Source organism: Stegastes partitus, unplaced genomic scaffold (genome assembly GCF_000690725.1).
Source record: "Stegastes partitus isolate 25-593 unplaced genomic scaffold, Stegastes_partitus-1.0.2 Scaffold996, whole genome shotgun sequence".
NCBI lineage: Eukaryota > Metazoa > Chordata > Actinopteri > Pomacentridae > Stegastes > Stegastes partitus.
Window position 1 is genome coordinate 1 of NW_007578727.1, and position 16,535 is coordinate 16,535.

Consider the following 16,535-nt stretch of genomic DNA (forward strand, 5'->3'; position numbering starts at 1 on the left):
AGGACAGAACTGTGGACAGACAGAAAGATTCTCTGACCTTCTGAACTCCAGCAGTTTCTGTCTCATTTTTCCTCACTGTGGGCTAATTTTTCTCTGCAATATAAAGTCCTTCAACTCTACTTTTGGTAGTTTTGGTGATATTTTTTTATTTTTTATTTTTTAAATACAGACTCAAAAATCTGACCCTTAATAATCTGAAAACTTTGCTATCTGACAGGTTTTTAGAAAAAACGAATGGAACTCATGAAAAACAGCCTTCACATACAGTCAGCCTTGGATTCCGACTCCAACATGACATTTTATGTCATAAACAAGGATAACAGTGTATTATCTGACTGAACAATCCCACAGATTGGCTACGTTCAGACTGCAGGACTTAATGCTCAATTCAGATTTTTTTGTGAATTCAGATTTTGTTTTGTGAGTTCGTTCACATTTCCAATTAAATGCAACTTGTACGCGATCTGCTGTGGGAACTTCATGCGACCCAAAAGTGTCCTGCATGCACAGAAAAGGACACGACGACGTCACAGGCAGCGAGCGTACTCAGTGTTCACGGAAGTAAACACGGATGGTGATGGTGGAAACAGAACTGTGACCACTATCTTAAACTGGCATCAGGAGCTAAGTACTTCCTGTGCGTTCCGGCCATTTCCACCCAATTGGAGCGCCAAAGTTTGGGTTTTTTCACTATTTTGTCTGCAGACTAACTCACACAGAAAAGACGGATAAGACTAACCAGGAGATTGAAAAAACGACGCAGACAGTCTAGCAGCCCGGTCAGCACGGTTCTACAAAAAAAACAAAAACAACAGGCATCATTAGTTTGATGCAGACCCACAATCTGCCCTCATCTTTGTCCTGTTCCTTCAGTTACCCTGAGATGCCGCCGTTCATCAGTGCTATCCGGTCGGCTGTGGCCGTGCACTGTGGCATGGCGACACTCAGACGTCCTTGTGCGTTTCGGCTCAGACTCACTTCTATGTTGGCTGCGACACCTCCAACTTCAAACTGAGAAGCTGCAGTGTGCTGACTGAAGAATTAAACACAGAAGAGTTACGACAGCAGACGGACTCCCACAAACATCGACAGCTGATCTGATCAATAGTGAAACAGAAAGTTTACAGAAAGACGCAAAATGAGACCAAAAGATGCAAAATGACCAAAAACAGACACAAAACAAAGACAAAGACAAACATCCCTGACAAAGAGAAATAAAATCAGTTCTTGTGTTGGTTTGTTCCAACAGTAATCATCATTATTGTGACACTGATTATACATCTACTGTCTCTGCTGCAGACTTCATTTCCAGGTCAAACAGTCTCTTCTTGTTTCTGATTCATTTGGAGTATTTCAGATTGTTGCTCATTTGTAGTGGAGATTTAGAACCTTCTTGAAAAGATGGGTCTGTCTGTTCTTGCAGTGGATTTTGAAAAGAATGAACTCTGAACACTCAAGTGGATGTTTTCCATCTTGGAAGATAATTTTCCTGCAAGTCAGACTGAGAACTCACAACAACCACGCATTGATCTGCTGATTGAAGTTGATTCTGACGCCAAAGTTTTGGATCTCAAACCGGAAACCAGAGTCCTGCTGGAAACGAAGGGTGGCCTGTTGGATGTTCATCTGAGTAAACGTCAACCTGAGCAGAAGAAGAAGAAGAAGAAGATCTCTGATGTTAATAACTCTAAGCCACTTTAATGGTTCAGTATCTCCATAAATAAATTAAATTTGGGGAGGACACAGAATAGACATACAGACCAAATAGCTTCCACAAGATCAGAACCATTGAACAACAAGTTCCTAAAAGTATATGGATGTATCCATAGTTCCTACTAAGAATACAGCCTTTGGTTGACATTCCACCAACATTTGATCCTCTAACATCAGTAGAATTTGATGTGTGTCAGTTTGACAAGACAAATTTCCAGTTTCTAGATATTTTAACAGAATACTGATGAGGACTCATGGACTCAGCTGTGTTTGTGGTTCTATAAATGAGAAGCAGCAGGTGAGTGAAGCTCCTCACGCGTTGATGCTGCAGGGTCCATACTGTAAGGTTTCAAAGGGTCTGTTGAGCAGCCGCTCCTGGATAATAGCCTGAGCCTGGAGGTTCACTGTGGAACCACATTCAGAGAACAAAGAAAACTGATAAAGAGAACATTGAGTCAACGTTTCTGTAACCAAACAGCTGATCAAACCGTACCAGAGAACTTTCAGTCACCCCACAGACATGCAGATGAACAACAACAAGATGAATAATTTGTGAGTCTTACACATGTCCAGCGCCTGGTTGGTGATTCTGATTTTAACGCCGGCAGGATCGACCGCCGAGACGCAGAAAACCAGAGAGGCGAGGAGGAAGAAGACGGAGAACACGCTGGAGGTCATCCTGAGACACAAACCTGAAACACAAGAAGAAGAAGAAGTGACGAACACAAGCAGATACACACACACACAAAAAAAAGAACCTTTTAGTTTGAGCAGCAACAAACCAACACAGTGAGGAGTCAGAAATGACAACATTTACCACAAAGCTGGCTTCATGTCTTGACTTGAGAAATGATTGATGAGTGTAAAAACTGATAAAATGCTAAAATTTGTGACTCAGTAGAAAAAACTTTGGTGCACATGAATGAAAAAGTTAGAAACAGCAGCACAACAGATGTGAACAGTTTGTAACAAACCAAAGCAGACAAACTAAAGCAGTCATTGTATTATCATTGCTACTATTATCGTGCTTACCTGGTCGATGTCTCCAGCAGCTGAAGCAAAATTCACCAAACGCACTTCTTCTTATACTGACTGGACACATGACGCTGCAGCTTCACGGACTCAACATTTGACTAAATAAGGACATGAAGCTGCATCCACACTGCATCTGTTTTATCAGACGTTCTTCCTTATTGACTCAGAGTGGATCAGTGAGTGAATTCACACATGGACAGGTGTGTTCTCAGCGATCAGATAGTGACCAGCACACAGACGGTTAGGAGAATTTTTCAGTGGAGTCCTCACTGCTCAGTCGTCTCTTCAGTCAAAGCAAAGTTTTACTTGCAGCAATGAGCCAAGATGGACAGTACAGACTCTGAACAAGTGACAAGTGATAAAAGCATGAAGCATTAGTTCTTCAGAAAACAACTTCCTGCAAATGGGTGCGATGAGGCATGAAGTCTTGACTCCCCGCTAAGGACATCTTGTTCTTATCTCACGCTCACTATAGAGTTAATGTATATTTACAGCATTAACTCATAGACTTTTCACAAAGATCCTGTAATCATAACACAGAATTATTTTAACACAGACCCTCCTCTGACGAGATCACGTTTTTTTCCCACTATGGCACAATTTTCACTGCAGCATAAAGTCCTGCACCTCGATGGAAACAGAACAGCTATGAAGAAGAAGGAGAGAGAACTCAGAAATGTGTTTTGACAGCATGACACAGTTATAAAATCATGTCTAACAAATTAGACAATGTGTAGGAGTCATGAAATAGAAGAAAAAATCTTAATGTTCTTCACAACATGCTTCAAGTGTCCACAGGTGTTACCAACACTGGACAAAATGGAGGGTCCACATACTGTAGTTATTTACGTACAGTTGTGACTCGATAATCCGACCTTTAACGATCCTAAACCTTGCTATCCGACAGGGTTTTAGGAAAAACAAACGGAACCCATTAAAGATATCCTTCACATACCGACAGCCTTGGATTCCGACTCTGACATGACATTTTATGTCACAAGTAAGGATAACGGCGTATTATCTGACTGAACAATCCCACAGATTGGCTACGCTCAGACTGAGGGACTTAATGCTCAATTTGGATTTTTTGTAAAATCCGATTTTTTTGCGAGTTCGTTCACATTTCCAATTAAATACGACTTGTATGTGATCTGCTGTGTGAACTTCATACGACCCAAAAGTGTCCCGCATGCGCAGAAGAGGACACGATGACGTCACACGCAGCGAGCATGCTCTGTGTTTATGGAAGTAAACACGGATGGTAACAGTGGATTGTATCTGCCGCTCCCCCACCGCCACCGATGGTGGAAACAGAACTGTGACCACTAACTAAACTAGCATCAGCAGCCAAGTACTGCCTGTGCGTTCCGACCACTTCCACCCCATTGGAGCGCTCCTCCGGGGTGCAAGTGGTCCCCCCAACTGTACCGAATATTCTGATATTCATCATTAATTGGATCTGTGTTGTTCAGGCTGTCATGAAAAGACCAGATACCGGTTGCAGAGGATAAAAAAAAAAAATCGGATTTGGGTCACTTCAGCCTGCTGTCTGAACGTATTTACCTTTGATGTCAACCGACGGGCCCGTGAACAATCGCACCGGTCAATTAGGTGTGAAATCCAGCGATGTGTAGTGTTCTAACAATACAGTAGTCATTATAACAACTATAAACAATGAATATTAAAAACAAATTACCCATCAAGCATCAAGCCCTCCTTGTATCTCGACCTCCGTCTTGACAATCAAACAGCCTTGCTATCCGACATACAAGAAGGTTTTGCATTTAGTGTCGGATTATCGAGTCACGACTGTATTTACAGTTTTGCAAACTTCTTCTCTCTACGCTGCACATCACCTGTAGAATGATGTTTCATCATGCACAACAAGCAGATATACAATTTACAACAACAGTGAGTACAGCCCTTTTAAATATCCTTTCGATGTTTAATGATTCTCACCTCATATTAATCATGTGCTTTTAAGTTGAACAGCCGAGTATTTCTTCTGATGAATAATGAGGGAAAAATCCTTTATAAAGACTATTTTGAAAATTTTGCCCCCAAAGTAGAAACTCAAAGCAGCCAAAGTGAATCCAGCTGTGATCACTGAAACTAAACTGAGACTAAAGATCTGTGAACAACTAAAAATCAGTGAAACACAGTGTCAGCAGCACTAAGGAGATATAGAAGGAGCCATGGTACCACTAATCAGAGCTGCAGTGGTCGTCCTCCGAAAATGACTCCACGGACGGAAATCAGAGTTTATGTGAAAAGACGCTTCAGAACATCACATCTATGGACGGAGGACATGAAAAAAAGAAAAACCTTGTTGCTGCTCAGAGCAAAAGGAATCCAACAGAACACCTCAGGGGGATTTTACAGAGAACAGTAGAGCAACACAAGCCCTCCAGCAACGAGCAGCTGAATGAAACAGCGTGTGAAGAATGTGAGGACATGTGAGCAGAAATGAGTGGACTCTGGTGTCCTCCATGCTGAAGAGGATTGAGTCTGTCATCAGAGATAAAGGTGGACATAAGAAGGACTGGAGACATCAAAGAATCTCAGTCATGGAAGCTGGACTGATTTATTGAGCTCCAGCTGTGGGGCCTGAATTTAATATAGAATCTAAACTAGTAGTTTCTAGCCTGATGTCACAGACAGTACTCAACTCTTAGAAGTAATCTGATTACAGTTAGGGGATTTTAATTTAGAATCTTTTGATATTTAAATGACTTTACACAGAGATGGAGCTTTCTGCTCAGTGTGTGTGTGTCTGGAAACTATGAATACTTCATCCATCCATTATCTATACCCCGCTTCATCCTCACTAGGGTCACGGGGGGCTGGAGTCTATCCCAGCTGACTCAAGGCGAAGGCAGGGGACACCCTGGACAGATCGCCAATCTGACGCATTCACATTCACACCAACAGACAATTTAGAATCATCAATTAACCTCAACATGTTTTTGGTCTGTGGGAGGAAGCTGGAGAACCCGGAGAGAACCCACGCTGCACGGAGAGAACATGCAAACTCCACCCAGAAAGATCCCAGGTGTCCTCACCAGGACGCGAACTGGGGATCTTGCTAACCACCGAGCACCATGTAGCCCCTTCCAAACTATATAAGAAATAAAAGACTACGATGCCCTTGAGCTGTTCTGTTTCTCTTTCAACATAAGCAGAAGTTAGATGTTTTTAAGGAGAATTAAATGTGTCAAGTCATAGTTTCCATTCCGGTCGTGTTGAAACAGATGTGATCCTGAGTCTGATGCCTGTAAACAGAGAAGGAACTTAAACGGCAATGAGTTTATCTGCAGCCTTGCATCTGTCCTCTCAGGATGTTGTCAGACACCTTGACGATGACAGCAGCAGATTTCATAAATACTCAAAACATGGGCTCAGCGAGTAATTCTGAATGTGGGGTCAGGTGAGTTTCTCTGCTGCTGGTGTTTACCTGTAACCACAGCTGTAGTTTTTACCTTCACAGTCCAGCTGAGATACCAGAAGCTGAGACGAGTATTAGTTTTGTCTCATTCTGTTTGTCTCAATGTTTTCTTATTTTGTATTTTTTTGTGTCTCTGTGTTTCATTTTTGTCATTTTATATCTTGTCTGTCGTCTTGCTTTTGCTATATGTTGGCTGGACGGTGTCTTGTTTGGATTGCTTTGTGTTTTGACAGAACAAGGACTTCAGACATTTGCGGAGTCGTTTCCTCCTTCCTTTGAAGGATCAGCTCACGTGGTTCAACATCTGGTTCTGGTCCTCCTGGTACCTTCCACTGGGAGGTTTTCAGCTGGGAGGAGACCCAGAACTCTCCGTAGGGTTCACATATCTCATCTGGCCTGAGAATACTTTAGGATCCTTATGAGGATTTTAAGGGCCTATGAGATATTGGAACGGGTCAGTGCAGACTATTAGTTTAATTTCAACAGGTGCCCCAGAGAGGAATGATTCCATTTTAGGAATTAAACTACTGAATAACGTGCAAAACAAATTTAAAGGCCAGGAGTGCCAAGAGCCTCGACTCTGCAGGTTCAGAGACCAAACTAAACTATATCAGGTGTTGAGAGAGGCTAAAAGGCGTACAGCTGATTTAAACTGTGATGCCGTGTGAAGTCTGTACCTCAATCATGGTGGAGTTCCATGGAGGTAATGCTAATGCAGATCATACTTGGTTGTCTGTCTCTAAGTGAAGCCCTGTGATAGACTGGCGACCTGTCCAGGGTGTCCCCTGCCTTCACCCTGAGTCAGCTGGGATAGATAATTTTAGGGAAAATTTAAATGTGTTCTGTTTGGTTTCAGGATTTAAATTCACATTTACAACTACAGTTCATGATAGAAAGAGTTAATTATCAATTAGTTTGTCGTTGGTCTCAGAAAGATTGATGCAAACTGTTGTGTATTATTTTAATTCGACCCAAACATTATTTATTCAGTGATCTTCAGAAGTCCGAACTTGTTTAATAAAACCTCCTCTCCTACCTAAAATGTCCAGACATACAGTAAAAACATGTTTTCAGATCTTCTACATGCAGCTGAGGCTGTACCAGAGCGTAGGTCTTCTTCTTCTGTCCCTGCAGGTGGAAGACAGGTAGACCTTCCACTCTCTGCTCCTCCTCCTCCTCCTTCACCTTCTCCTCCTCCAGACTCCTCCTCATCTTCTTCTTCCTCTCTTGCTTTGACAGCTGAGCAGATAACAGGAGAGTTTCTTTCACAGAGTGAGGAGGAAAAACTGTTCAAAATGTCCTCATTCAAAATAAGATTCACATTCAGCTGGACTTTATTCTGAAAGGCTCCAGTGCAGGAGTTTTATTTTGAAAGGAAAGCATGATGTTGCCAGGGTTACCGCAAGGCTGAGGGGGTTGATGATGTTGCCAGGTGGATTGCAGAGAGGCTCCGACGTGCCGTTCAATCGGATCTCCGTCAGGTACAGCAGCCACTTCCCACTGGTCACCTCCATCGGCCAATCAAACTCCACCTCCAGGTTGCCCAGGTGACCCAGCGGCTTCCCATGAAGTGTCACCTGCCAAAGAACACCTGGTTACCGACACCTGCTGGGTTCACTGCTGTTCAACAGTTTCCAGATGGTTGCAGACCTGGAAGGTGAAGAGCAGCAGGCTGCCGACATCCTCCGTCTTCTTCATGGCCGACTCACCAATCACATGACCACTGAAGGAGGCGGGACCTGGTGAACTGATTCTGTCAGGACACAGCCAATCAGGGCGCCAGGTCAAGGGTCACATGTCTTTGTTTGTTTGTTAGTTGTACATTTCAACTAACGACCTTCTTCTTTAATAAATTACTAAAGTTATTGAAACCAACATTTGACTCCAAACAGACGCTACAGCTGCAGTAAATCATCTATCACTGGTTATCTTTAGCTAACGGCAGACCCCACAGTTAAATTCTTTACCTGTTTCTGACAAAACTTTTACCCTCAAAATCAACCAATTCACCCAATCCACCAACGCAAGACTACAAACAAACTGCGCATTGCGAAATAAAAAATACAAAGTCCCATTTTCAGTTCTATGAAGGCAAATGAATAAAAAATACTCTATGCAGAAAATGATACCACAATAAAAGACAAAATTTGCTGTTAACTAGCAGCAGTTTACAGATGGGTTCATCTGAAAAACAACCAAGATGTGGAGTCAGTTCTCAGTCTGTACTGAGAATACAGTTTACTGCACCACCAGAACTAAAACCATGCCAACTCACCTGCTGATATTTTACTGACCAAATGATTTTATTTAAAAAACAAAAAGAAAAAAAAACACATAATATCGAATGATTCCCTAAACAAAGAGGTTCTTCAGATGGTGAAGGTGCCATTTAAGAACCTTTATTTCCCTGAGCGACAAATACCAATGAATCAAATCGTGCCCACTCAGGAAACACCTGGACAGGTGCAGGACATGAACGCTACATGACTTGCTGCTGCAAATGGTTCAAACTGAAAGCACTAAATCTACACATCTGACAAGCATAACAACATAAAAAAGGTAGCTAAGCTTAGCAGTGAATTAGTTTATCACGCACAGCAGAAGTTACATGTGATTAATAGTCCTGTTAACCTCCTATTTCGGGTTGTAGCTGTAACTCAGTAAGGCTGTAATTCATGTCTTGTCCACACAGTGTCGCTGCTGCACCTTCCAAGCAGTGACTTTTAGCTTTAGTTCAAAGAGTTCATCAATAATACTACAGATGTGTTTAACAGCTTCCATTGTCACTGTCTCAAAGGTATTTGCACAAACTAACATAACTATAAATATGAGGACTATTTTCAATAAATCATTTTTAATAAAGAATATTCACATCTTGACTCGTTGCTTTGTATAAATTGACTGAAGTGTACAAAGCTTCACTTTATGCTCAGGTTCAGTCAAATGCTGCAAAGCTGTCAGCACAGATGGATAACGGCCAAAAACAAATCACGAAGGCAACCAAAGACCTTTTTAACCCTCTGAACCCCTACAGTTTCTGGTCATTTACTGTTCCTGTCTCATTTTCACTCACTGTGAGCTAATTCTTTCTTACTGTAGGTTATTTTTTCTTACTGGAAGCTAATTTTTCCTCCCTGTGGACACATTTTTAGTCACCGTGGCTCATTTTTCACCTGCAATATCAAATCCTGTACCTCTATGGAAACAGAGCAACCATGGAGAAGAAGGAAGAACTCGGAAATGTCTTCTGTCAGAATGAAGCAGATTAAAGATCATTTCCAAAAGTTTCAAAAAGACTTTTAGTCTTTCTAACAGCCTAACTTCCAAAAATCAATGTATTTGCAATAAGACCTCACAAATAAATGGATTTTTATCCACAAGTCAGTATGCCAAGTCATTCAGGATGAGTCTCAGGTAGAACACTGAGTCCAGTCCAGGTTACCTCTGATTTGGTTCTGGTTTCACTGGTTCAGATGGTCTAGCTTGGCTAACTGCATGAATCTGCCTGTTTCCTGTGTGTTCGTACTTACAGAGTTAAGGACGTTTGCAGTGAATACTCCACCAACATGGAGACCGAGACCGGAGCCAGATCCACCTGCTCACTGAGCCTGAACACACAGAGACACAAGTCAGTACCGGGCCAACCGACATCACCAGAACCAGCTGTGAGGTGGAGCTCCTACGTGGACAGCTGCAGCAGAGATCGGATCTCTCGGGTGTCCAGACTGATCTCAGATGGCTGAAACTTGATCAACACCTGCACCTGGAGCAGAAGACACAAAACCAGCAGGAACAGGATCAGTACTACACAACTACTGCATGGATCGCAGTACTGTGGGTACCACTGGTACAACAGTGAAAGCTGGGTACCTTGTGGTTGCTTCTGAAAGGGTTCCCAAGGTCACACAGGAGAACCGAGTCCTCAGCATAACGCTCCACCACCACTGGATTGCCAACAAACAAGCAACAAACCCCCAATTGAAACTGAAACTCAAGTGTTAAAGACTCCTTTAGGATATAAGTATCTGAAACTGCCAACTAGTCAGTCAGAACTGATGAAGCCTCTTAGATGGGAGGTGAAACGTCTTCAAGTTATACTTTCGTTATTTCTAGAGTTTCTTACTGGCTTTAAGCTGTTAGCTAATGCTATGCTAAGTTAGCACAACTTAAGCAATGTAACGTAAAGGAAATCATGACCGACGCCATGAAGCACGCGTCAGTCATCCTGACACATGGCAAAGAGAGTTAAAGTGAAACAGGAGACATGCTGAGTCATTGTTAATGTCACAACGTGGTCATGAACTTATCTGTCAGCAGCTCCGTTCAGCCCCCTGCTGTGATGCTGCCTGACTGTAGCTTCCTCCTGTACTCCTGAGAAGACAGCGGTGAGGACTGAAGGACTGAATGGAGTCAGAGCTCCATCTAGTGGACAAATGGCGCAACGACAGCATTCTGCGTGACTGTGACACTTAACAGCATTTACTGTTTTATGAGAAAATAACCACATGGTACGCCAGAAAACCAAAATTTAGTCATCTGTTCATTGTGTCATTATCAACATTTCCTGAAAATGTCGTGAAAATCCGTTCAAAACTTTTTGAATTATCTCAATAACAAACAAACAGATAAACCTCGGCTAAAACATAACCTCCTTGGCAGAGGTAAGAAATGGTGCACATATTGTTAAAAGGTGAATCAACGCAAAAAGCAAAAAAGTTCAGGCTCTGGATTATTTTTCACTTTGAGCCATGAGTTGATGAATGTGTGGCTGACGTAGCTATGTGTTCTCCAGGTGAATGAGTTCTCCTGGGTGGATGTTCCTGCAGATGAACAGCTGGACTTTACAGTATCATAGAATCTGTGAGTAAAACACACCAACAGAATCTGATGCTGAAGCTTTTATTGCAGAGAAGCATGACACTCTTCTGAAGCTGTATTTCTGTTTAAACTTTGGTTCCAGACGTGAAGAACTTTTATCTGCCGTTTCTGTCCCCCAGCGCCTGCCTCCCAGCCGGAGTCAGGTTCAGATTACCTCCAACCACAATGAAGCCCTGCACACAGCACAGACCAGTTCAGTCCCAGACCACCATCATGACCCAGTACATTCACTGAAACAGTTCCATTCCTACTACCAGCACTGGCCCAGTTTGTTCAGGCCCTTCACAATCTGAATTAAGAACTAAATAACTATTTCTTCATCCTCCAAAGGACCAGATCTACACGCTGCCAAGTGGCCCACAATGACAAAACATTCTCATTAATGACTTGAAGGTCGACTTGAAAAGAGTTTTGAAATTGTCCAAAATGACTCAAAAGTTCTTAAAAATAACAAAACCTGTTAAATGTGACTGGAATTGTTAAAAATGACAAAACCAGGACAGAACAAGATGCTTCTTGATAATCAGCAGCTCAGTGACCATCACAACAGTCAGATGACCAGAGGACATGAACGCCTCACGTGGCCACTGGGGGGCGCTACCCCAGTAGAAGAAAGTGGAGACTCACATCGTGATACTCGATTATGCCCTGAGTGAAGATCACTCCTTTAGGCAGAGGAACTGGGACTCCGCCATAGAACCAACCTGACAGAAGAACACAAGTTAAAGACATTTGAACAGACTGTTGCAGTGAAGCTCCTCATGCTGCTGGTTACCTTCCAGGAAGTTGTTCAATCTGTCGTTCAGCAGGCCTTGGAGAGGTCTCACCTGCACAGCAACAACACACACTGTTACAGCTGCTTCCAAACATACCTGGAATCATTGTTTAATTAGTCAGGAAACAAGTTTGTACCAGTATTTGTTTAAGCTGATTGCTGGTGACAATGCGACACCTGGAAAGGACAAACAAATTGTTAAATACAATCAAATATGACATGATAATTCGTGCGTGTGTACTTACTGTACGTTACTGTAAGGAAGGTTGAGACGGTTCTCCTGAGCAGATCCCTGAATGGTCACCTTCAGACTAGCTTGACAGGTCTGCAAGACAAAGACAGGAAAAATTAAACGTCAGTCTCAAAGTGCTTTCAAAAAGGTAGTTTCTGTAGTTATAAAGTCATTCAGAACATCAGAGTACAGCTACAGTACCTTCAGTATCTACAATGTGGAAAAGAATAAATCTAAATGAAAACCACTGAATGAGAAGGTGTGTTCAAACTTTTGTCTGGTACTGTATGTTAAGAAGAGAATAAATAGCATAATGTCATTCAAAAGTCAAAAGAAATGTTACAGCATGTCGTTCAAGAGTAAAAGGAAAAATGTTGTAGTAGAGCACGTTGAAAAGTTTTAAAAATCCCCCGTCATAGTATAGCATGCCATTCAATGGTCAAAAAACCTTAGTATAGCAACACAGAATCAGAAGAATCAGAATCAGAAGCTTTTTTAATTGCCAAGTGAGCTTGACACACAAGGAATTGCTGTGGTGAATGAGACCAATACACAACAATAACAAGACAAGAATAACTATAGAAATCAAAAGTATAAAAGTACTAAGTAAATAAAAAGTACTATGAGAAGAGAAACAAACCAAGTAATAAATTAGGAAACAGATTTAAATTACAATACAATATTGCACCTGAAGTTGAGGAATTGCACATGTAATGGTAATGTAACTCATACAAAAGTCAACAGAAGCATAGCATAGCATGTCGTTCAAAAGTTTTAAAAATGTCATAGCATAGTATAGCAAACCATACAAAAGTAAAAAAATAAAATAAAAATGTCATAGTATCGCATGTCATTTTAAAATGAAAAAAAAAATTGTGACTTTAATTGTGGTCATTGATCTGCTAATGATCATGAAGCATGTCATTCTTTAAATTAGAATGTAACATGTCTTTCAGAGGTTTAAAAAATAAAAACAAGCGTCCTAGCGTAGCATGTCATTTAAATTTTATTTTTTTATTTTTTTAAATGTCGTACAGCGTGTCCTTCTGGAGTGTTCAAAACGTCAACATATAGCCCGTTGTTCAAAATCCATAAAAACATCATAGTACACCACTTCATTCAAAAGTCATAATAAACGTCCAAGTAGAGCATGTGGTTGCTATCATGATTAAATTTGATTTTTTGATTAAAAGGTAATATAAAATAAATAAAATACTATAGCATGTCATTCCCAAAAAACTTTATTTTGTACCATTTTGTTATGCCGTCACAAACAATGTCATAGTGTAGCATGTCTTCAAAAAGCAAATAAAAAACTCATACGATTGCATGTTGTTCAGAAGGTTTTTGAAAAAGTCATACTATAATTCAATTCAATTCAATTTTATGTGTACAGCGCAAGACCTTACGAGAAAAAAAAAAAGTCATAGTATCCTGTTGACAAAAATCTAATAGTATAGCATGTCATTCAAAAGCCAACAACAACGTCATAGTACAGCATGCTATCAGTGTGTCATCAACATGACATAGTTTAGAATTTTGTTAAAAAGTCAGACAACAATGTTGCACCCTCGCACGTTGCCAAAAAGTGAATTCAAAGATCATACTGTAGCGTATCGTGAACAATTCCATATTAAGGTCATAGAAAACAATTATGTAACATAGTATGTCTCTAAAAAGTGAAATAAAATGTCATATTATCACATGTTGGTAATGAGTCAACAAAAATGTCACAGTCTAGCACGTCATACAAAAATTCATTAAAGTAATAAAGTTTGTTTTAAATGCTGCCATGTGTTTAAATATTTGTGGTTGTTTGTTTCTTACCGCCGACACTGACGAGACCGTCTTTGGTGCTGAATTTGCCCGCTCTGACGCTGTTGTGACTCGGACTCTCAGGTTCACAGTGACTCCCTGCGCTTGAGTGATGCTGATTCTCGGTGCCTCCGTCAGTTCAATTCCAGCAACAAGAGGAGCGGTCATGCGCCATGGTTGCTATGGAAACACAGTGTCAGGAACAGCTGTAGTAACCAGAGACTGAATAACATATTTCTGTTGTAGCTGCTCCGCTCTCACATGTCTGTTCATAAGCGGTAGTTTTCTCTTTTTTAAACATTTTTAATTTATTTTTTCACTTCTGAGATGTTTTAGTTTTACTCACTGTGAAAAACTGGCGGATTCTTAAAAGCACTCTGGTAGCTCTGGAGGGGATCTGTTGTGGAAAGAAGATGTCAACTTAAGTTATATAGGTTCAATTTGAGTTAACAAATAAGAAGCCTTTGTCATGGTGCTCCTTTGCGAGCTAAACTAATGCTCTCTTCTTGCCAACACAGGAGTGACCTCTTCTCTCCAGAGCATTAAACGGTAAGAGGCACCACCTGGTGGAACAACCGGGTACTACAACTAATCTACAATACATGAAGTTTATGTTATTTGTTAAAATATCATCAGGTATGGGAAGATACACAACATGAAATGACTCCGATTAGACTGGGAACAACAACAATGAAATAAAAAACCTGATGGGACATCTCCAGTTTCTGCTTGTTTTCTGTTGAATTCATGATAACAGTGAAAAAAGGTGACCATGAATTCTGTCCTGATGCTTTAATCATCACATCGATAATCTCATCTGTCTTGGAATTATTTTAATTCACTGTAGCTAAATACTATCTAAAATACTTCAGCTCTGTGGGTTCAGGTACATCAATGGCGGTGACTTTCCCACCTTCTCAAACTTCTTGCCCAGGGCTCCGGCGTTGTAGAAGGATGTGGCGCCGCTGTTGAAGACAAAATCTGAGATGCCCACATAAGCCATGTGGCCGTTCTGAGTGAAAACTGGATCCACACCAGGATTTAGTGCAGCAGCGTTCTCACCCTGCCTGAACACCAAACCCTGACGGAAAACCAGGAAGTTAGTGTGAGGATGTGACTCAGTCTGAAACAACATGGCATCAGTCTCTCTGCAGGTGATACAAGGTGATCAGGGCGGTTGTTAATGAAGTTTTCTCACCTTAAAAGACATGTCAAGGCTTGTGGCCGTCACTTGGACATCTCTGGTCACAGAATAGTCGATGCTGATGCCAAACTTTGGGAACACTTCTGCTGTCATCGCAATGGTGTCCAACATCTGGTTCACATAAGGGAGGCCGTACCTCTGAACAGCAGGACAGAACTGTGGACAGACAGAAAGATTCTCTGACCTTCTGAACTCCAGCAGTTTCTGTCTCATTTTTCCTCACTGTGGGCTAATTTTTCTCTCTCTATGAAAAAAGAACAACCATGACAGAGGACAGAGAACTCCAACATATCTTCTGTCAGTATGACGAAGTTTTTAAAAAATCCTTTCAAAGGGTTCAAAAATATTTTTTAGTCTTTCTAACAGTCTGTCCAGACAACATGTGGGAGTCATAAAACAGAAAAACAAAGAGATATAAATCTTAATTTTCTATAACAAAAATGTAACAACAAAACAAAAAACTTGGAATCAACATGTCCAGCATGTTTTAAAGTCACCATGGGTGTTGTCAACTTTGGGGAAAAAAAGTGCTGTTTGTACATCATATAGATATTTAACTATCTCCATGTTTACAGCCTCAACTGTGTTTTTCAATCTACTCTGCTCATTGTGGAAAATTATTTTCTTTCACAAAGCAGAGAACAGCTTTAATGATCCCGGACAAGACCCCAATAAATCTGGTGAAAAACTGCTGTAACTGGTTGTTGATTAATCCTCTATAGAAGGAGTTGCAGCCTCTGATCCTTATTGTTGGATTCCAATGTAACTCAAAGACATGCTGAGCTGACATGAAATAATTAACATAGAAATAAAAAAGCCTGAACATAAAATAAACCAATAGATCATTAACATAAATAACTGATAGCCTGTGACCCTGCTATTGATCTGAGAAAAGATGTTTCACTGTGCTGAATGTGATCTCCAACAACTTACTCCTCTGTGTACTGTTTTCGATCCATGCTGCATTTCAGAATCAGAATCAGAATCTTTAATGTCATTAGACAAAAAATACAATGAAATTAGGTGCAAAAGTCAAGACATTTATAAAAATAGTGACACTAATAAAAAACACTAATAAAACCTTTTTATAAGTAGAGACGTAAAATAAAGATGTTTTTAATAAATGTCAAGATTTTAAGCTTAGTTTGGGTAATTTCCCTGATGACACAACAGATGATGCATTCAAAGACTGACTGTCACAAAGCTGAAAATCTGAGGATTTATTTTTCCGTTTTTGGTATTTTGGTAGTTTTGGTGATATTTTTTTATTTTTTATTTTTTTAAATACAGTCGTGACTCGATAATCTGACCCTTAATAATCTGAAAACTTTGCTATCTGACAGGTTTTTAGAAAAAACGAATGGAACCCATGAAAAGTAGCCTTAACATACCGTCAGCCTTGGATTCCGACTCTGACATGACATTTTATGTCACAAAT

The 16,535-nt window shown here is 40.7% G+C and overlaps 3 protein-coding genes across 3 annotated transcripts in view; all 3 read right to left on the bottom strand.

Moving 5' to 3' along the window:
- Positions 1–715: 715 nt before the first annotated feature.
- LOC103366941 (phospholipid transfer protein-like) lies at positions 716–2,770 on the bottom strand (the record flags this gene model as incomplete). Its single annotated transcript, XM_008294815.1, has 6 exons — positions 2,746–2,770; positions 2,277–2,405; positions 2,030–2,117; positions 1,514–1,642; positions 878–1,033; positions 716–791 (listed from the first exon to the last, which is right to left on the bottom strand). Coding segments are annotated over exons 2-6 (564 nt in total), but the record flags the coding sequence as incomplete, so codon positions are not given.
- Positions 2,771–7,175: 4,405 nt separating this feature from the next.
- LOC103366942 (integrin alpha-3-like) lies at positions 7,176–10,142 on the bottom strand. The gene is made up of 6 exons (XM_008294816.1): positions 10,064–10,142; positions 9,877–9,956; positions 9,724–9,801; positions 7,844–7,946; positions 7,585–7,770; positions 7,176–7,229 (listed from the first exon to the last, which is right to left on the bottom strand). Exons 3-6 carry the CDS (start codon positions 9,759–9,761, stop codon positions 7,176–7,178), a joined length of 381 nt encoding a protein of 126 aa, XP_008293038.1. The 5' UTR covers positions 9,762–9,801; positions 9,877–9,956; positions 10,064–10,142.
- A 934-nt stretch (positions 10,143–11,076) lies between these two features.
- LOC103366922 (phospholipid transfer protein-like) overlaps positions 11,077–16,535 on the bottom strand; it is a 9,150-nt gene continuing 3,691 nt past the window's right edge. The window contains exons 3-11 of the mRNA XM_008294789.1: positions 15,092–15,253; positions 14,807–14,974; positions 14,240–14,290; positions 13,906–14,073; positions 12,092–12,171; positions 11,984–12,023; positions 11,847–11,898; positions 11,699–11,775; positions 11,077–11,244 (exon numbers count right to left, since the gene is read on the bottom strand). Coding sequence (XP_008293011.1) covers positions 11,167–11,244; positions 11,699–11,775; positions 11,847–11,898; positions 11,984–12,023; positions 12,092–12,171; positions 13,906–14,073; positions 14,240–14,290; positions 14,807–14,974; positions 15,092–15,253 — 876 coding nt within the window. The 3' untranslated portion in view covers positions 11,077–11,166. The remainder of the gene's footprint in view (positions 11,245–11,698; positions 11,776–11,846; positions 11,899–11,983; positions 12,024–12,091; positions 12,172–13,905; positions 14,074–14,239; positions 14,291–14,806; positions 14,975–15,091; positions 15,254–16,535) is intronic.

What these genes read in the sequence shown, in the direction of transcription:
- LOC103366942 (XM_008294816.1), bottom strand. Translation starts at nt 9,761, where the DNA reads ATGTTGGTGGAGTATTCACTGCAAACGTCCTTAACTCT. An exon ending in CTGCAAACGTCCTTAACTCT is followed by an intron (nt 7,947 to 9,723) that starts GTAAGTACGAAC and finishes GTGTCCTGACAG; the next exon opens with AATCAGTTCACCAGGTCCCG. An exon ending in TGCTGCTCTTCACCTTCCAG is followed by an intron (nt 7,771 to 7,843) that starts GTCTGCAACCAT and finishes GTTCTTTGGCAG; the next exon opens with GTGACACTTCATGGGAAGCC.